The sequence below is a fragment of the Scardinius erythrophthalmus genome, assembly GCF_964197995.2.
Source record: "Scardinius erythrophthalmus genome assembly, chromosome: 3".
In the NCBI taxonomy this organism is placed as follows: domain Eukaryota; kingdom Metazoa; phylum Chordata; class Actinopteri; order Cypriniformes; family Leuciscidae; genus Scardinius; species Scardinius erythrophthalmus.
The window spans coordinates 54,621,570-54,642,632 of NC_138223.1; the positions used below are offsets into that span (position 1 = coordinate 54,621,570).

At 43.5% G+C, this 21,063-nt stretch overlaps 1 protein-coding gene across 1 annotated transcript in view; it reads left to right on the forward strand.

Moving 5' to 3' along the window:
* Positions 1 to 21,063, forward strand: part of LOC308687455 (hemicentin-1-like) — a 93,209-nt gene that overhangs the window by 64,488 nt on the left and 7,658 nt on the right. Inside the window, exons 10-15 of the mRNA XM_081360017.1 lie at positions 4,360 to 4,416; positions 18,466 to 18,807; positions 18,906 to 19,154; positions 19,242 to 19,496; positions 19,611 to 19,865; positions 20,719 to 20,973. Of these exons, the coding sequence (XP_081216143.1) occupies positions 4,360 to 4,416; positions 18,466 to 18,807; positions 18,906 to 19,154; positions 19,242 to 19,496; positions 19,611 to 19,865; positions 20,719 to 20,973 (1,413 nt within the window). The remainder of the gene's footprint in view (positions 1 to 4,359; positions 4,417 to 18,465; positions 18,808 to 18,905; positions 19,155 to 19,241; positions 19,497 to 19,610; positions 19,866 to 20,718; positions 20,974 to 21,063) is intronic.

A 21,063-nucleotide genomic window follows, 5' to 3' on the forward strand; every position in this document is an offset into this window, starting at 1 on the left:
ATGATCATATTTTCTTGATCTAGTAAGAACTCTAGCGGCTGCATTTTGGACTAACTGTAGCTTGTTTATTGAGGATGCAGGACAACCGGCTAATAACGCATTACAGTAATCTAGTCTCGAGGTCATGAATGCATGAACTAACTTTTCTGCATCGGAAACAGATAGCATATTACGTAGCTTAGCAATGTTTCTAAGGTGGAAAAAGGCTGTTCTTGTAACATATGAGATATGATTTTCAAAAGACAGGTTGCAGTCTAATATAACACCCAGATCTTTTACTGTAGAGGATGAAGTAACAGGACACCCTTCTAAATTAAAGTTGTATTGTGAGAGGTTTTGTGGGTGGTTTTTTGAACCGATGATTAGTACCTCTGTCTTGTCTGGATTTAATAAAAGAAAATTACGCGTCATCCAATCTTTATATCTTTAACACACTCTGTCAATTGAGATAATTTAGCGTTTTCATCTGGCCGTGATGAAATATAGATTTGAGTGTCATCAGCATAACAATGGAAACTAATTCCATGTTTCCTTATAATATTTCCAAGTGGCAGCATATATATTGAGAATAATAGAGGGCCTAACACAGATCCCTGCAGCACTCCATAGTTTACTGGAGTTATGATCGATTTTTCTCCATTTAAATAAACAAAATGGTATTGGTCTGATAAATACGATCTAAACCAGCTTAATGCTTGTCCTTGAACACCAGTATAATTTTGTAATCGATCTAAGAGTATTGTATGATCTATAGTATCGAACGCAGCACTAAGATCAAGTAAAACTAATATTGAGATACAGCCTTGGTCAGAAGCTAAAAGTAAATAATTTGTGATTTTAACGAGCACAGTTTCAGTGCTATGATGCGGCCTGAACCCAGACTGAAACTTTTCATAGGTGTCATTTTCTTGTAAGAAAGAGCCCAGTTGAGCGGACACAACTTTTTCTAGTATTTTAGACATAAAAGGTAGATTTGAAATGGGTCTATAATTTGCTAGATTATGTGGATCTAATTGTGGTTTCTTAATGAGAGGTTTTATAACTGCCAGTTTAAATGTTCTTGGAACATGACCTAAAGTTAAAGACGAGTTAATAATATTGAGGAAAGGCTCTTCCACTACAGGTAACACTTCTTTCAATAGTTTAGTTGGTAAAGGATCTAGTAAACATGTTGTTGTTTTAGATGAAGTGATAAGTTTATTTAACTCTTTTTGTTCTATAGTTGTAAAGCACTGTAATTGTTCTTGCGGGATGATAATTGAGGCTGAGTTATAAGGCGCGATTGAGGATTGAACGTTTACAATTGTGGTTCTGATGTTTTCTATTTTCTCAGTGAAGAACTTCATGAAATCATTACTACTACACTGTAACGGAATATTTTGTTCAGGAGACATCTGTTTATTTGTTAGTCTAGCCACGGTGTTAAATAAGAACTTAGGATTGTTATGGTTGCTTTCTATTAGTTTGCGGAGATGCTCAGCCCTGGCCTCTTTTAGGGCCTTTTTATAACGTGACATACTGTCTTTCCATGCGATTCTAAAGACCTCTAAGTTAGTTTGTTTCCATTTACGCTCTAAATTACGGGTTTCTCTCTTTAGAACACCCGTAGTATTGTTGTACCATGGTGCTTTACTATTCTCTCTGACCTTTTTTAATCTAATGGGTGCAACAATATCCAATGATCCAGAGAGAATAGTGCTCATAGTGCTAGTTAATTCCTCAAGTTCATCTGTTTGTTTGGGTTCACTGAGCAGCTGAGACAGATCCGATAAGCTATTTGAAAAATGATCTATGGTGGATGGAAGGATTGTTCTGCCTAATCGATAACGTGACGCAGCATGATATATTACAGGAGTACGTAATATGCAAGTTACCATGTAATGGTCAGTGACATCATCACTTTGTGGAATGATATCTATATCGGTTGGATCGGTTCCATGTGATATAATTAAATCGAGTGTATGATTAAATCGATGAGTTGGTTCGGTAACGTTTTGCTTGACCCCAAAGGAGTTTAATAAATCTGTAAACGCAGCCCCTAACGCATCATTTTGATTATCTACGTGGATATTAAAGTCTCCAACAATTAATGCTTTATCGAAATTAACTAATAGGTCTGAGAGAAAATCTGCAAACTCTTTTAGGAAATCAGCGTAAGGCCCAGGCGGTCTATATACGGTAGCCATGGCTAGAGATAATAGGGATGTTTTTCGAACATCTAAGAGCGTAACATTTAGTACAAGTTCTTCAAATGAAATAAACTTATAACCCGTTTTCTGAGTAACATTGAGAACATCATAATAGATTGTTGCAACACCGCCGCCACGACCAATCAGACGGGGCTCGTGCTTATAGGAGTATCCTGATGGAGTAGACTCATTTAGACCGAAATAATCATTTGGTTTAAGCCAGGTTTCAGTAAGGCAAAGTACATCGAAGCTATTATCTGTGACTATTTCATTTACAATAACTGCCTTAGGTGTGAGAGATCTAATGTTTAGAAGACCTAGCTTTAGAAATTGTTTTTGATTACTAATAGCAACATTTTCTGGTTTAATAACAATTAGATTTTTTCTAGATCCTGCAGTAGATTTATTATTTGATCTCACTAAACGAGGAATAGACACAGTTTCTATGCAATGTTCTACACTATTTATATCAGTTAAATTGGTGCAGCAGAGACTATGATTTGGACTTTTGGTTACTAGTCAAAAGGTATTTAACATTTTGGAGATGTTATCTGACAGAAGATCCGCTCCGAATCTGCTTGGGTGTAAGCCATCAGCACGGAAAAGCCTAGGACGCTCCCAAAACAGATTCCAATTATTTACAAAGAACAGTTTCTGCTCATTGCACCATGACATTAACAATTCATTTAGCGCGAATAATCTACTAAACTTTTCATGACCTAGTCGGTACGTGGGAAGCGGTCCTGACACAATGATCGTTATATCAGGCGATGTGCTGCGTACCGTATCGATCAGATTCCTGAAGTCTTTCTTCAGAACCTCCGTCTGGCCCAGCCTGATGTCGTTCACTCCCGCGTGCAAGACCACAGTTCCGACGCGCTCGTTCAGAATCTCGGGAACGTGAGCAGCGATTTCAGAAACACGAGCACCAGGAAAGCAGTGACTATGCACCTTAATTTTATTTAACGTAGCGTGTACGTGTCGAACGATGGAATCGCCGATGATCACAGCATCGCGTTCTGTTTCGCGAAGAGGGGAGAAGCGGTTTTGTGTGGATATCTCGAAAACCGGGAGGGTCGGAGAGAGTTTTCTTGGTCTAGACCTGACTCGCGTCTTCCACTGCGGAAATATCCAGGCTTCGTGGTGGCGTGTTGGAGCTGGAGTGAACGAAACCAATTGCTGATCGCGACCTCAACGCTCGGCACAAAGAGACATCAAGAGACATCAAGAGACATTTAGACACAAAGAGACATCAAGAATCAGCTTATGAATCTCAACAATGGTGACGATCGAAACCTTCATGCTGCAATGCATGCTGGGTATCTAGTCTTTCTAGTCTTTGTGTAGTCTGGCTATCACCAGACCAAGCTCAATCTTTTAAGATTGAACATTAGTCTGGGGAGTCTGCTCTGTGTTTTCTCCTGCACAAGAGGCGTGATCAGCGGGCATAGTTCAAATGACTCTGAACGCAATTGGATAGTCCTTCAACCAATCAGACCAATATAGTTGCTGTATATGACTATAGCATGAGCACAAAGTGAGGGCGCTGTGAGGATACACTTTTAGCTCATTGTGAACTCAGATTGTGAACACATCACAGGTATCATGAGAGCTCATGGTGAGATCACTGAGAGATAAAATTGTTGACTGGGAGTGCCTCTCCATATTAAACTGGTTAAATGTACAATAATTTAAACTTACCCTGCCGTATAAATGAACAGTGTTGATCCTAGATATTGTTTTTCTGCGATCGTGACGACCGCAACATGAGGCTTCTCCTGCTTGTTTGTGATCTGTAAACTCTCGCTTCCAAATTAATCTTGTTACCCACCATATTTATTTTATAATCTTTTATCCCTCCATGGCATATTTAAGTCCTACTTGAATGCTCCTCGACGAGAGGTGGTCCTTCTGCGTCCAAAATTTATCAAAAACATCTTGGGATAAGGTTTTTCATACTGACAGCTGTCATTGTAATACAGTTAGCAACTCCCTTTTGTTTTTTCCCATTAAAGTCAAAGCCTGTCCAGGCTATTATTATGTCTATGAGCTGGTTAGAACAACTGTGCGCTATTCAGCATACTGTGCAGATAATTATGTGTTCATGAGCTCTTGGTATTATTTGTGTTTGTTGATTCATTGGTATTAACCATTAGTCATTCTTTTTCAGCTGTTACTAACATCATCAGCCCCGATACAACAGTCACACCAGAGACGACCTCAGCTGGTAATGTACTCCAAATGTTCCCTCTGTTGGATTGTGTTTTGTCTGAATGTTTGTGGATCTGTAGAATTGAACAGATGTGTGAGTGTGTTTGTGTTTCAAGGTATAAACTAGGGGGAAAATTATGTCGTCACGTCGACGTTACGTCGAACGTGAGCGACTGAAAGGGAACCTGAATTTTGTCAAATCTTATTGAATCCTGGTAAAAAAATTGGTCGCAGACAGATCCAGTCTTGCCTTAAAAATCAAGGGTTCATTCAGCAACCAAAAAATGGAATGAAAATTTTCAGTCATTTGAATATGAAAAAAACTCAAAATCTTGAAAAGATGCTGATAAAAAGACGACAATTTTAAAATATTCAAGCACTTAGGGTCCATTAGTCATTTTAACATACACAGTACCTGGTAGTACCTGAGGTCATAGGGGGTTTCGGGTCTTTCAACTTCAGACCCCCTCGCCCAGGCGACCCGACCAGGAGTGATCAGTTCCCGGCCTGTGTCCAAGAAGCGTTCGCCCACTGTTTGTCCCTCCTGATGACAGCCATCGTGAGGCTTTTTCTGCAACCTCTGACGCTGCACTGATGGCTCTTCTCTTGCACACTCCTGTGATTTCCAGGAGGCTGTGGGCCCTGCAGAGTGACCTTCCTGCAAAGCCCCTTTCCCCAACCTAGATGGGCAAGCACTGTGCACGCCACCCCCGTCTCTGACACTCCTCCACCAGCTCCGCGTATTTCTCCCTTTTCCTTTCACTCGCTTCCTCCATCCTCTCCTCTCAGGGCACTGTTAGCTCCAACAAGATAACCTGCTTCGATGTTACTGAGAAAAGAACCATGTCGGGTCTAAGGCTGGTCTCCACTATGTCTCGGGGGAACATGAGTTGCTTTCCCAGGTCCACCATTAGCTGCCAGTCATTCGCTGTTCCCAGTAGGCCTGTCTGAACTGTTGGTCGGGAAGGTTGGGGTTCTCCTGATCTTAAGAATGAAATTTTTCGCCTTGGTGGTTATAAACGCTTGCTCTGATTGATAGCAGTAGTGATGGACTCAGCAACCACCTTCAGCACCTGGTCATGGCACCAGCGGTAGCGGCCTTCCCCAAGTGCTTTAGGACAGCTGCTGAGGATGTGTTCCAGCGATCCTCTTCCCTTGCACAAGGTACATGCCAGAGTTTCCACCTTGAAATTTGATGCGATAGGGCTCAGACCTCCACAGCTCTGCCCATGAAATCTTCCTCTCCATGGTTTCTTCCCATCTGATCCATACGCCCTGTTGCCTCAATCCCACTATCTGGCTTGCACGCTGCTCCTCGATCCCAGCCCTCACTTCTTTTTGGGCCAGGTCCCGCCTTTCCTTACCCTTCAGTTTGTTATAATGGATTATTGGGGTGCTTCCCAGTCCTGCACGGCCAATAGCCACGGGACCCATCAATTCCTTATGACGCAGCCGTGATTCTGCCTGGTCCACCGCCTCATGTGCCTTCTACTTTCTGCCAGTCCTGACCTCAATGCCAGCTTGAGATACTCTTGTGTCCTTGGAATCCCTGTACTGAAGCACCTCCCTTGCTCTGGTAACCATGAACTCCTCACTGAGGCTGTTGATTGGTAGTGTTAGCTTGTTCTTCTTGCCGTAGAGGGCGATGCTGCTCAGACTTCTTGGCAAGCCCAACCACCGTCTTAGGTAATTGCTCACCCTCCTCTCAAATCCTTCCACGGTGGAAATTGGAAATTTGTACACCAACAATGGCCACAATATCCTAGGTAGGATTCCATGTTGGTATAGCCAAACTTTGAATTTCCCCGGAAGGCCTGACTTGTCAACTGTCATCAGCCAGCTCTCCAGTTGATCATTTGTTGCCCTGATAGAAGCGGCATCCTTAAGAGAGCAGTCAAAGGTTTTCCCAAGACTCTTCACAGGCTTCTTCTCTGTGACTGATGGGATTTGGGTACTTCCTAGGGAGAAGTGAAACTGGTCTGTTACCTTCCCTCTCTTCAGTACCATGGATCTGGATTTTTCCGGCTTGAAACGCATCCTTGCCCAGGTGGTTAACCTCTCTAGGCCCTGGAGAATCCATCTGCATCCTGGTACTGCTACAGTTGTTACTTTCAGGTCGTCCATGAATGCCCTGATGGGGGGCTGATGGATTCCGGACTTGGTTTTGGGGCCTCTGCATTCCGGCTCAGCGGATTTGACCAGCATTTTCATGGCCAGGGAAAAGAGAATCACTGACACAGTGCATCCAGTGATGATCCCTTTTTCCAGATGATGCCACTCAGATGTAACTTTGCCGGAAGTGAACCTCAGATTAAAGTTATTATAATAATGGAGCCATACGCATTGGCTTAGTCCAGCCATAGTACAGCCCGGTTTCCTTTCCCTTCACGAGCCTCTCTAATCAGTTGTGTCACCACTCCACTGTGTTCAAGGCACCCGGGAACCCCTGGGATCCCTCCCTTTTGCACAGAGGGGTCGATGTACTGGTTCTTTAGGAGGTAGTCTGACAGCCGTTGGGAAAGGATACTGAAGAATATCTTCCCCTCGACATTTAGCAGCGAGATGGTCCTAAACTGCTCTATGGTGGTTGACTTCTCTTCCTTCGGAACCCACACCCCTTCTGCAGATCTCCATTGTTGGCCAACTTTCCCCCTCCTCTATATGACCCTCAGTATCTTCCACAGGCGATGCAAGAGCTTGGGGCACCTCTTATACACCAGATATGGCACACCATTAGGTCCTGGTGCTGAGCGGGTTCGGGCAGCTTTAACAACAGTTTGAATTTCTTTCCAACTGGGTACTTTGATGTTGAAGTCAATGGTTGGTGTTGGTGGATTAAAGAGGTGTCTGCATTCGCCAAGATCCTCTTCCCGGGCTGCATCGCTGTAGGTGTCATGCAAGTAGGTGTCTATCTCCTCTTTTGAACAAGCGAGTTGGCCACTGTGCTTCTGGCCTAGCAGCTGCTTGGTAAACCCAAAGGGGTTAACAAGGAAGGCAGCTCGTCTTTTGGCTCTCTCCTTAGCCCGCCTCCTATGTCACTCTGCTCGGCGTCAGCAGCTTCATTCTGAGGATGTCTCGTAGCACTGCCAGCCCTGGCTTCATATCCTCAGTTGCCCCCTTGAACTGCCTCTTCAAGAGTCGGAGTTCCTGTCTCAGCTGTGCAAACTTCTCTGCCCTGCGGTTCTCGGAGTACTGGTTTGTAGCAGCGTGCTTTTCTACCAAGCCAAACCTTTCTGTGGCGATGCTGGTTATCATGGTTGTCATTGTTTGGAGTTTCCTGTCTGCCATTCCCTTCATCGTAGCTTCCAGGATACGATCCACATCATCATCAAAACTAATATTGATCTAGATGGATCACCTGTCCTATTACTTAAATATATTCACATTAAATATGTGAAGATCTCAGCAATTAATAGAGATTTAAATGTTGATGTTTTATTATTTTGTTTGACATTGATATTTTAAATGATAATGGACCTCAGATTACACAGTTTGATATCCAACAGTGTCATAATCATTTATAATGGATCTGAATTGCATAATAAGACACAAACATTTGAACTACTGTGTCATTTAGACACAAAGAGGCATCAAGAATCAGCTTATGAATCTCAACAATGGTGACGATCGAAACCTTCATGGTGCAGTGCATGCTGGGTATCTAGTCTTTGTGTAGTCTGGCTATCACCAGACCAAGCTCAATCTTTTAAGATTGAACATTAGTCTGGTGAGTCTGCTCTGTGTTTTCTCCTGCACGAGAGGCGTGATCAACGGACATAGTTCAAATGACTCTGAACGCAATTGGATAGTCCTTCAACCAATCAGACCAATATAGTTGCTATATATGACTATAGCATGAGCACACAGTGAGGGCGCTGTGAGGATACACTTTTAGCTCACTGTGAACTCAGATTGTGAACACATCACAGGTATCATGAGAGCTCATGGTGAGATCACTGAGAGATCAAATTGTTGACTGGGAGTGCCTCTCCATATTAAACTGGTTAAACGTAAATTAATTTAAACTTAGCCTGCGGTATAAATGAACAGTGTTGATCCTAGATATTGTTTTTCTGCGATCGTGACAACTGCAACATGAGGCGTCTCCCGCTTGTTTGTGATCTGTAAACCCTCGCTTCCAAATTAATCTTGTCACCCACCATATTTATTTTATAATCTTTTATCCCTCCATGGAATATTTAAGTCCCACTTGAATGCTCCTCGACGAGAGGTGGTCCTTCTGCGTCCAAAATTTATCAAAAACATCTTGGGACAAGGTTTTCACACTGACAGCTGTCATTGTAAGACAATTAGCTCATTGTAAGACAGTTAGCAACTCCGTTTGTTTTTTCCCATTAAAGTCAAAGCCTGTCCAGGCAATTATTATGTCTATGAGCTGGTTGCCTTAAAAATCAAGGGTTCATTCAGAAACCAAAAAATGGAATACAAATTTTCTGTCCTTTGAATATGAATAAAACTCCAAATCTTGAAAAGATGCTGATAAAAAGACAACAATTTTAAAATATCCAAGCACTTAGGGTCCATTAAAAAAAGAGATTTATCTATTCCAAGGTTTCCAACAGTCCTGTGTAAAAACACAACTGGAAAGCTGCACTTCTTCTCTGGAGATGAACCATTCCTTGGCCCCCTTCTTCTTTGGGCAAAAATAAAATACTCCCAAAAAAAAGTCAACAAAATCCGCTTGAATCCCGGCCATCAATTTCACTTGAGGATCAATACAAACCAGTCTGTGCCATAAGAGTAAAGCGACCAAATTATTTACAATAAGTGTTCTTCCCCTATAAGACAGGTTGGGTAGAATCCACTTCCATTTGTCTAGACGACCTTTCACTCTTTGTAATAAATCATCCCAATTTTTTTGTAAGATATTATCATATCTTAAAAAAAATAAAATAATAATTATAAATCTCTGCAACCCTACCTATTTCAACTCAGACCTTCAGGAAGAATTGGTTTCCCTTGATTCCAATCCCCTAATAAAAATGCCCCACTTTTTTTACAATTTATTTTTTCTGAAGACCATTTTCCAAAGTCTTCTATCAAAGAAGACCGCATGGCCATTCTTAGTTGGTGGAGCGATTTGTCTGGTTCATTCCGATAATGAACGAGACTCCGGCATGCTAACTAGTTACGCGGCCCCGAGCGGTCGGCGTCCAACTTCTTAGAGGGACAAGTGGCGTTCAGCCACGCGAGATGGAGCAATAACAGGTCTGTGATGCCCTTAGATGTCCGGGGCTGCACGCGCGCCACAATGGGCGGATCAGCGTGTGCCTACGGGTAACCCGCTGAACCCCGCTCGTGATCGGGACTGGAGATTGAAACTGTTTCCCATCAACGAGGAATTCCCAGTAAGCGCGGGTCATAAGCTTGCGTTGATTAAGTCCCTGCCCTTTGTACACACCGCCCGTCGCTACTACCGATTGGGTGGTTTAGTGAGGTCCTTGGATCGGCCCTGCCGGGGCTCCTCGTTGGGTCCTGGCGGAGCGTCGAGAAGACGATCAAACTTGACCATCTAGAGATAGTAAAAGTCGTAACAAGGTTTCCGTAGGTGAACCTGCGGAAGGATCATTACAGGTCTCCGGGCCTAGGGAGGTGCCAGCCTCTACCCAGGACAAAAATCAAATGCCACCGAAACCCCCTTTCGGGGAAAAACTCGAGTGGCGAGAGCCTCCACCCTGACGGGTACAATGGGGGTGTAGGCAACCGAACCGAAGGGGACCCCGGAGGGCACCCGTTTTCTCTTCCTTTCCTCTCAACCTTGTCCGAGCGGAGCATGTGTCCCCTTAATGTTCCCTCTGTTGGATTGTGTTTTGTCTGAATGTTTGTGGATCTGTAGAATTGAACAGATGTGTGAGTGTGTTTCAAGGTATAAACTGTAATATACTCTCCCTGCCCAGAGCTCTGGTTCTCCGAGTCGGGCGGAGGGTTGACCAAGGTGGGGGTCCCTGCCCGGAGCTCTGGTTCTCCGAGGCGGATAGGAGAGCCGGGTGGGTCCCTACTCCACCCTGGAACTCTCCTCATGGCCAGCCGCCATAGCCTAAGTCGATTTTGGGTTACCAGTGGCCCGGTTCTCTTGCCATTTAATGACCATAGCACGTTAATTGGCTAGAAAAATTTGCTATAGAGACCATTTGCTAAATATGTGCACTATATTAGCCTACATATTTATTAGATTTTTTTTTACCTATATCACTACAATATTATAATGTTGTTATTATAATAAAAAACACATTATATTTAATTAGAGTTGTTATTTTTAATCTTTAATAATAATAGCTGACAGGGCTCTGTATGATTACAGCAATGTGTGAGATTAGTTTTTTCTTGAGAAAAATGTACATTTATCTACTGTACCTAATATCATCCAAATTAATCGATATTGAATCAAGATCGGAATCAAATCACAAGAATTGAATTCGTGATAGAGATTGAAAGAATTGAAATCATGAAATTTGTGTCAAGCAATAATAATAATTAAATAAAACAGTAGCCTACCAGTCATTGTACTATGTAAACATTTTAAGATGTTGTCACTAAACTTCTAAAATTCTGTTATTTTAAATAATACAATTCTGATATGTTTTGCCAATCACAATAAACTTATTACGGTGTTGCAGAAAAGCAAAAGTAAATGTACAGAGACAGAGGAGTGAAGAGAGAACGACAAACAACATGATGCACTCTCAAATAATGAAATATATGAAAAATAAGACGAATCTTATTCTCGGTTGCCGAGATACGGCCACTTCCGGTCCAGCTTTGACCGGGCGTATCTCCGAAAGTAAGCCGAGTTGGGGCTCCATACTCCGGGCGTGGGGGGAGTCCCATAGGGCCTCGCCACCCCTGATGTATGGAGCCCCAACTCGGCTTCCTTCCGGAGATATAGCCGCTTGAAGTTTCAACTTTGACCGGCCGTAACTCGAAAAGTAAGCCGAGTTGAGGCTCCATACACCGGGCGTGGGGGGACCCCCAGGGGACCCCATTGGGCCCAGAGTATGGAGCCCCAACTCGACTTGGTTCCAGATATATAGCCGCTTGAAGTTTCAACTTTGACCGGGTATAACTCGAAAAATAAGCCGAGTTGGGGCTCCATACTCTGGGCATGGGGGGAGCCCCAGGGGACCCCCTTGTGCCCAGAGTATGGGGCCCCAACTCGGATTGGTTCCAGAGATATACCCGCTTGAAGTTTCAACTTTGACCGGGTATAACTCGAAAAATAAGCCGAGTTGGGGCTCCATACACCGGGCGTGGGGGGACCACTAGGGGACCCCCTTGTGCCCAGAGTATGGGGCCCCAACTCGGATTGGTTCCAGAGATATAGCCGCTTGAAGTTTCAACTTTGACCGGGTATAACTCGAAAAATAAGCCGAGTTGGGGCTCCATACTCTGGGCATGGGGGGAACACCAGGGGACCCCCTTGTGCCCAGAGTATGGGGCCCCAACTCGTCTTGGTTCCAGAGATATACCCGCTTGAAGTTTCAACTTTGACCGGGTAAAACTCGAAAAATAAGCCGAGTTGGGGCTCCATACGCCGGGCGTGGGGGGACCACTAGGGGACACCCTTGTGCCTAGAGTATGGGGCCCCAACTCGGATTGGTTCCAGAGATATAGCCGCTTGAAGTTTCAACTTTGACCGGGTATAACTCGAAAAATAAGCCGAGTTGGGGCTCCATACTCTGGGCGTGGGGGGACCACTAGACCAACATATCAGGGGCCCTATCTAGACCCTAGATCCGTCACGGCGGATGGATTCGATCGTGACCGACACAGAGGCACCCTCCTTGGTCACCAGCCAGAGGAGTCGAGCGTTCGTGGGAGTCTGTTCAAACCGCAGCGTTTTGGACTCTGTCCGTTTTTTTTCTGTCCACATCTTTGCTCCACCGCTCCCTTTTTCTCCAGGGGTGCCTCAAGCCCCTGGAGTCATTTCGCCATTTACCCAGACCGAGCGTTCGACAAGCATATGTTTTTTTTCATTTACCTCGGGGATCGACCGAGGAGCACCACAGACGGACGAGCGAACCGCCACGCGCTGGCTTCCTACACGCGGGTCTTGCTCCGCTCTGGCCTGGGCTCGAGGCGGCACGGCCGCTCATAGGGCGCATTAGGAACCCTCTCACCCGTCTGTGTGGAAGGAGGAGGCCTCTGGATCGAGGCCGTAACCGGGAAGGGTGCTTTCAAAGCGAGGGAGGCGCAGGGCGAAGTTCGGCTCCAAGACGCGCCGGCGGGGTGGGGGCCCCCAAGGAAACCCCACCAACCGTCCAAGCCTCCCGACGCACCCGCGGTCGCCCCTGCTGCGGACAACCTTTTCAGACGGGCCAGCTGAGTCTCCCGAGGTTCGACGCGGCCTGCTTTCCCCGGAGGGAGGCCGCGTCTAGAGTCGAGGCGCAAATCGGGGAGGAGCATGAGTTGATATGAATAACAATATACGAGTATTTGAATCTATACGACTACTGAGGTGCTACAGCAATCTGCCACTTTATATTTACACGTCACATTTACAACGCCAAAACGTTATTTATTGTTTTAATTTCGAAATAAAATTGACAGAATCTGAGGGCTGAGAATTTGTTTCATATCAAAAGTAACCAGCTCTGTCTTGTCTGTTGCTGTCAGAGGTGTAAAGTCCAGGTTCAGAAAGTAAAAGTCCTCCTCAGTATTTTGTTCCAATCACCTGGATTTGCTAATTCAGACAGGATAACTAATTAGTGAAATCAGCTTCTGAGTTCATGAGTGGAATAAACATATGGCAGGACTTCAACTTTCTGACCCAGGGCTGGCGAACGTCGGTCCTGGAGAGCCAATGTCCTGCAGAGTTTAGCTCCAACCCTGATAAAAACTCATCTGATTGTAGCCTTAATGATCCTAAAGACATTGATTAGCTGGTTCAGGTGTGTTTGATTAGGGTTGGAACTAAACTCTGCAGGACAGTGGCTCTCCAGGACCGACGTTCTCCACCCCTGTTCTGACCCCCTGGACTATACACCTCTGGTCAGTGTCGATTTTTCTCTGAGTACAGTTTTCCTGAATTGCTAAAACACTAAACACACTTCTCTGAACCAAATTCTCAATAGCCTAAACCAATTTGTCAAATAAATCACTCTTTCTGTAAAACATTAAACAAGTTCATGTATTTAAAACGCTGTTTGTAAATCTCATGCACTCTTTTTGCAAAACTCAAAACACTTTCTCACTCATTAAAACACATTTCTCACTAAGATGCACTTATGTTTCAAAACGCTAAACACAGGCAGGCTAAAGTTAAACACAACTACAACACAGCTGTCATCGTTTACACACAACGACTCAAAATTGTTCACACTTATTTCTAATGATGAGAAAAAACCAACTGTACAAGACAGTTTAAAGTGCCTAGATTTACTCAAAATGTTGCATTGAAGATTAGAGGAGGAAGAGTATGAGTATAAGAGGAGGAAGGGTGTGAGTATAAGAGGAGGAAGAGTATGAGTATAAGAGGAGGAAGAGTATGAGTATAAGAGGAGGAAGATTGTGAGTATAAGAAGAGGAAGAGTACGAGTATAAGAGGAGGAAGAGTATGAGCATAAGAGGAGGAAGAGTGTGAGAATAAGAGGAGGAAGAGTGTAGAAGTGTAAGAGTATAAGAGGAGGAAGAGTATGAGTATAAGAGGAGGAAGAGTGTGAGTATAAGAGGAGGAAGATTGTGAGAATAAGAGGAGGAAGAGTGTAGAAGTGGAAGAGTATAAGAGGAGGAAGAGTATGAGTATAAGAGGAGGAAGAGTGTGAGTATAAGAGGAGGAAGAGTATGAGTATAAGAGGTGGAAGAGTGTGAGTATAAGAGGAGGAAGAGTGTGTGTATAAGTGGAGGAAGAGTATGTGTAAGAGGAGGCAGAGTGTGAGTATAAGAGGAGGAAGAGTATGAGTATAAGATGAGGAAGAGTGTGAGTATAAGATGAGGAAGAGTGTCTGTATAAGAGGAGGAAGAGTATGAGTATAAGAGGAGGAAGAGAGGAGGAAGAGTATGAGTATAAGAGGAGGAAGAGTGAGTGTGAGTATAAGAAGAGGAAGAGTGTGAGTATAAGAGGAGGAAGAGTATGAGTATAAGAGGAGGAAGAGTGTGAGTATAAGAGGAGGAAGAGTGTGAGTTAGAGGAGGAAGAGTGTGAGTTAGAGGAGGAAGAGTGTGAGTATAAGAGGAGGAAGAGTGTGAGTATAAGAGGAGGAAGAGTATTTGTGTAAGAGGAGGAAGAGTATGAGTATAAGAGGAGGAAGAGTGTGAGTTAGAGGAGGAAGAGTGTGAGTATAAGAGGAGGAAAAGTATGAGTATAAGAGGAGGAAGAGTGTGAGTTAGAGGAGGAAGAGTGTGAGTATAAGAGGAGGAAGAGTATGAGTATAAGAGGAGGAAGAGTGTGAGTATAAGAGGAGGAAGATTGTGAGAATAAGAGGAGGAAGAGTGTAGAAGTGGAAGAGTATAAGAGGAGGAAGAGTATGAGTATAAGAGGAGGAAGAGTGTGAGTATAAGAGGAGGAAGAGTATGAGTATAAGAGGTGGAAGAGTGTGAGTATAAGAGGAGGAAGAGTGTGTGTATAAGTGGAGGAAGAGTATGTGTAAGAGGAGGCAGAGTGTGAGTATAAGAGGAGGAAGAGTATGAGTATAAGATGAGGAAGAGTGTGAGTATAAGATGAGGAAGAGTGTCTGTATAAGAGGAGGAAGAGTATGAGTATAAGAGGAGGAAGAGAGGAGGAAGAGTATGAGTATAAGAGGAGGAAGAGTGAGTGTGAGTATAAGAAGAGGAAGAGTGTGAGTATAAGAGGAGGAAGAGTATGAGTATAAGAGGAGGAAGAGTGTGAGTATAAGAGGAGGAAGAGTGTGAGTTAGAGGAGGAAGAGTGTGAGTTAGAGGAGGAAGAGTGTGAGTATAAGAGGAGGAAGAGTGTGAGTATAAGAGGAGGAAGAGTGTGAGTATAAGAGGAGGAAGAGTATGAGTATAAGAGGAGGAAGAGTATTTGTGTAAGAGGAGGAAGAGTATGAGTATAAGAGGAGGAAGAGTGTGAGTTAGAGGAGGAAGAGTGTGAGTATAAGAGGAGGAAAAGTATGAGTATAAGAGGAGGAAGAGTGTGAGTTAGAGGAGGAAGAGTGTGAGTATAAGAGGAGGAAGAGTATGAGTATAAGAGGAGGAAGAGTGTGAGTATAAGAGGAGGAAGAGTGAGTTAGAGGAGGAAGAGTATAAGAGGAGGAAGAGTGAGTATAAGAGGAGGAAGAGTGTGAGTATAAGAGGAGGAAGAGTGAGTTATAGGAGGAAGAGTGTGAGTATAAGAGGAGGAAGAGTATGAGTATAAGAGGAGGAAGAGTGTGAGTATAAGAGGAGGAGGAAGAGTATGAGTATAAGAGGAGGAAGAGTGTGAGTATAAGAGGAGGAGGAAGAGTATGAGTATAAGAGGAGGAAGAGCGTGATTATAAGAGGAGGAAGAGTGTGAGTATAAGAGGAAGAGTATGAGTATAAGAAGAGGAAGAGTATGAGTATAAGAGGAGGAAGAGTATGAGTATAAGAGGAGGAAGAGTGTGAGTTAGAGGAAGAAGAGTGTGAGTTAGAGGAGGAAGAGTGTGAGTTAGAGATGGAAGAGTGTGAGTATAAGAGGAGGAAGAGTGTGTGTATAAGAGGAGGAAGAGTGTGTGAGTATAAGAGGAGGAAGAGTGTGAGTATGAGAGGAGGAAGAGTGAGTTAGAGGAGGAAGAGTATGAGTATAAGAGTAGGAAGAGAGTGAGTATAAGAGGAGGAAGAGTGTGTGTATAAGAGGAGGAAGAGTGTGAGTTAGAGGAGGAAGAGTGTGAGTTAGAGGAGGAAGAGTGTGAGTATAAGAGGAGGAAGAGTGTGTGTATAAGAGGAGGAAGAGTGTGAGTTAGAGGAGGAAGAGTGTGAGTATAAGAGGATGAAGAGTGTGAGTATAAGATGAGGAAGAGTGTGAGTATAAGAGGAGGAAGGGTGTGAGTATAAGATGAGGAAGAGTGTGAGTATAAGAGGAGGAAGAGTGTGAGTATAAGAGGAGGAAGAGTGTCTGTATAAGAGGATGAAGAGTTAGGGTTAGGGTTAGGGTTAGGAGGAAGGTGTGGAGAATGTGGTCAAGGCTGGATCTGCTTCAGGGTTTTCCTCTTCTCCTGCAGAGATTGATATTCTCCGGCCGGACCGACATGAAGACGTGAAGCTGAAGCAGAATAAATCTCTCTCACTGACCTTGATTCTGCAGTTGCTCAACTCTTCTGACTGTACTTTACAGTAACATGCTTTCCATTTACAGTTTTTTACTGTAACCTTTTGGGCTTCTGCAGTTGGTCACTGTATTTCACAGTATGCAAATGCTGAATATACAGACATTCCATACTATACAATATTCAGTGCAATACTATACAGTAGAGGTCTTCACAGTGAACCCGAGACCCGTCGACCCGGGACCCGTACGGGTTCAGGTCTATATTTAAATGATCAGCCGGGTCCGGGTCGGGTCCGAATTTATTACTTCGGGTCCCGGGTCTGTTTAACATTGTGTGTAATACCCGTGCGATCAGAGTCATTAGATCAGACTCGGAGAAAACCCGGCCGTGATTAGACACTGCTTGTGTTTTTTTGTAACTTGCAACTTGTAAAATCAGGACACTCAAAATAAATTGCTTTAAAAAGCATATTTTAGGTTGATCCAGCGAGCGTGCATGTGCAGTCTCAAGCGCGTGTCATGTTTCTATGGCAACCAGTTACCAGAGCTTCAGTGAGGGACCGCCAAACCGCGCTTTAGATTTTACAATATAAATTAACCGTCTTGTTTAATCTTAAAGTTTTAGTGGTCAGATTCAGACTCGATGCAGAGCAGAGAGCACGGAGATGATAGCAAATAAATAACGTCAGCGGCCATGGCACTGAACGAGCAATCGTTATTATAACGTTAGTTCAAAAGGGCAAACAGTCAAAGTTATTATGCAAGTTAACACGAGTCAGAATGTAAGTTACATGTGCAAAGTTGCATTTGTCATCCGTCACCGTGACAACAAGTGGACTTTTGAAGCTGAAATAATGAGTGGATTAAGCTTGGACTTGGAATAACGAGAGGAATAACATGAATAACGTTCTTGTCGGAGGTAATGCATGATCACAGCCAGTCAGATAACGTTAACGTTACAAGGAAGGGAGAGGAGACTACTACGCTACCACGGCTCCTTAAATTAGGTAAGACAAAAAGTTGTATTTTTCGCAACAGGTTTATTGACTTGTAATAGCAGTTTAAGGTGGAATATGTGACAATCGGGTCCAGTCGGGTCTGTGTCTTCCCGGCGGTTTCGGGTCCAGCTTTCAAAATAATAGACGGGTCCAGATCGGGTCCGGTTAGGCATTTCTCGGATCTGCACAGGTCCGGGTCCAGCTTTTGAAATAATAGAGAGTCCGGGTCGGTTCGGTTTAGCACATTACGGGTCTCGTTCGGGTTCGGGCACAAATTTTTGGACCCGTGAAGACCTCTACTATACAGTACTTGCAGTGCATTCAGTATTTATTCACTCACCACTGTCAGGTGTCAGTACTATTTTTTACAGAATTGCAAAATTTGTTTACTTTCTTACAATAAATAAATATTTGTCCTGTAACTGCATGCTTTGGATTCTGTGTTCTCCATTTGTCATGTAGTGTGTAACAAATGATCTGTAGTGTTTCTAATATTGACTGATGTGTGTAAGATCTGAAAGCATTGTTTGATTTTGCCAGAAGAGTCAGAGATTCTCTGAATGAGTTTTGAACATTTGCTTTTGTGTTTAAGGTTTTGAGAAAGTGAGTGATGGTTTCAAGAAATGTGTTTTAGCAATTCAGAAAAACTGTAATTTTGCAGCTTGTTGTTTTTGGCTGATTTCTTGGTTCTCTCTTCACTCCTCTGTCTTAAAGTTATTCACACTGAGATTATTTATTTACATTCATCTTATATTTCCTGTAATGAGTCGCTGTTTTATAATAGTAATAAAGTATTGTCATGTTTTCATGGCCCAATATAACAGATAAAACTACATTTACAGTTTGATGAATTCTGTGTTTCAGTGGTTTCTAGTGCTGATTGGGGTGTGAGTTACAGTCCTTCACACATCTGTGCACTAAAGGACTCAACAGTGATAATGAGATGCACTTATACATACCCTACTGGACATCAGATCGAGAAAGTGTTCTGGACCAACGAGTCAAAAAAGGGTGATGAGTCTCCAGATCTGTCTAATGACCCTGAATACAGTCAGAGGCTTCAGTATCTGGGAGATAAACAGCAGAACTGCACCGTCAGACTGAGTCATGTGACACTGAAGGATTCACACATGTACTATTTCAGATTCATCACTGATAAAAATATGAAATTGACTGGTGATCCAGGAGTGAATCTTACTGTCACAGGTGACTTTGATTATTATTCAACATAATGCACAGAAGAAGAGATAAACCTCATCAGTGTATGACAGCAGCACTAGATATAATGTGTGTGTTGTGTTCAGATCTTCAGGTGGAGTCTCCTGAGAGAGTGACAGAGGGAGATTCAGTCACTCTGAGATGTAAAAGCAGCTGCGCTCTGACTGACAGAGCAACATTCATCTGGTACAGAAACTCACAGCCATTAACTGAGAGAAGAGACAGAAACAATGAACTCCTGCTGCAGTCAGTCAGAAGAGAGGATTCAGGCAGATATAGCTGTGCTGTAGACGGACACACTCACATCTCTCCTGATGTTCAGCTCAATGTCATGTGTGAGTGCAGATTATTTTAGTCTTTTTAATAACCAGAGATTGTGTTTGAATTAGATGATTTAGGGTTTTAATTTTTGTACTTTTTAGACCCTCCCAGGAACGTCTCAGTGTTGATGAGTGGATCTGGTGAAATAGTGGAGGGAGATTCAGTGACTCTGAACTGCATCAGTGACTCAAACCCTCCTGCAGAAATCAGATGGATTAAAAGCGGAACGATTGTAGGATCTGGAAGAATCTACAACATCTCAAAGATCAGCTCTGATGACAGTGGAGAATACAAGTGCAAGTCCATCAATGAACATGGAGAGAAATACTCTGATACTGTGACTTTAAATGTCATGTGTGAGTTTATTATAAAACATAAGATGCTAATTCTTTGTTTGGATTAATTCGGTTCATATTAGTCATTTTAAAAAATGTGTCAGAGGTCTTAAATAATTTGGTGATTGTTATTAGACCCTCCCAGGAACGTCTCAGTGTTGATGAGTGGATCTGGTGTAATAGTGGAGGGAGATTCAGTGACTCTGAACTGCATCAGTGACTCAAACCCTCCTGCAGAAATCAGCTGGTTTAAAGGAGGAACGATTGTAGGATCTGGAAGAATCTACAGCTTCTCAAAGATCAGCTCTGATGACAGTGGAGAATACAAGTGCAAGTCCATCAATGAACATGGAGAGAAATACTCTGATACTGTGACTTTAAATGTCATGTGTGAGTTTATTATAAAACATAAGATGCTAATTCTCTGTTACCCCTTTTCCACCAAGGCAGAGCTGGTGCTGGTTCGGAGCCAGAGCCTAGTTTCAAATCGGTTCTTTGTTTTTCCACCGCCAAAGCACCAGCTCCGAACCAGTAAAACTGGTTCTTAAGTAGCACCAAATCATTGCAGGGTCTAGAACGGAGCCAAGAAAGAACCGCTTGCGTCAGGGGCTGGGGGCGGGGTTACCGTGACCAACAAGAAACTTGTGACCGCCATTTTTAAATAGCAGCTAGTCGAGCTAATAGCAGCTCGATTATAATATCCGTCTATGTAAGTTACGGCGAGCTGCACGAACGCGTTGGATTCCGATGTATTTTTGCAAACCCATGAGCACATAGTCTTGCAACGTCCATTATTGTTGATGGCTTGTTCGAGATGCATCGGAGAGGCGAGGACCGATCGGAGCTGCGGGAGTGTTTGGAGAACATACGACTCCTTGTGCTTTTAGATCGCTATCGCAGTGCTTTGGTGTCATGCGGCGATCGATCTGCGAGAAGCCGATGCATCTCGAACAAGCCTGGCGTGTTTGTGTTTGGCGCTACCGCACTAGCGGTTGCTGGGCAACATGAGACGTATACAGTGACGTAAGATCTGGCTCTGTTGTGGCTCTCTAGCCGGTGGAAAGGCAAACCAGTTCTTAGAAAGCTCGTCAGTCGAACCAACTCTGAACCAGCTTTGGCTCTGGCTCTGAACCAGCACCCGGTTCTTGTTGGTGGAAAAGGGGTATGTTTGGATTAATTTGGTTCATACTAGTCATTTTAAAAATGTGTCAGAGGTCTTAAATAATTTGGTGATTGTTATTAGACCCTCCCAGGAACGTCTCAGTGTTGATGAGTGGATCTGGTGTAATAGTGGAGGGGGATTCAGTAATTCTGAACTGCATCAGTGACTCAAACCCTCCTGCAGAAATCAGCTGGTTTAAAGGAGGAACGATTGTAGGATCTGGAAGAATCTACAGCTTCTCAAAGATCAGCTCTGATGACAGTGGAGAATACAAGTGCAAGTCCATCAATAAACACGGAGAGAAATACTCTGATACTGTGACTTTAAACGTCATGTGTGAGTTTATTATAAACATAAGATGCTAATTCTCTGTTTGGATTAATTTGGTTCATATTAGCCATTTTAAAAATGTGTCAGAGGTCTTAA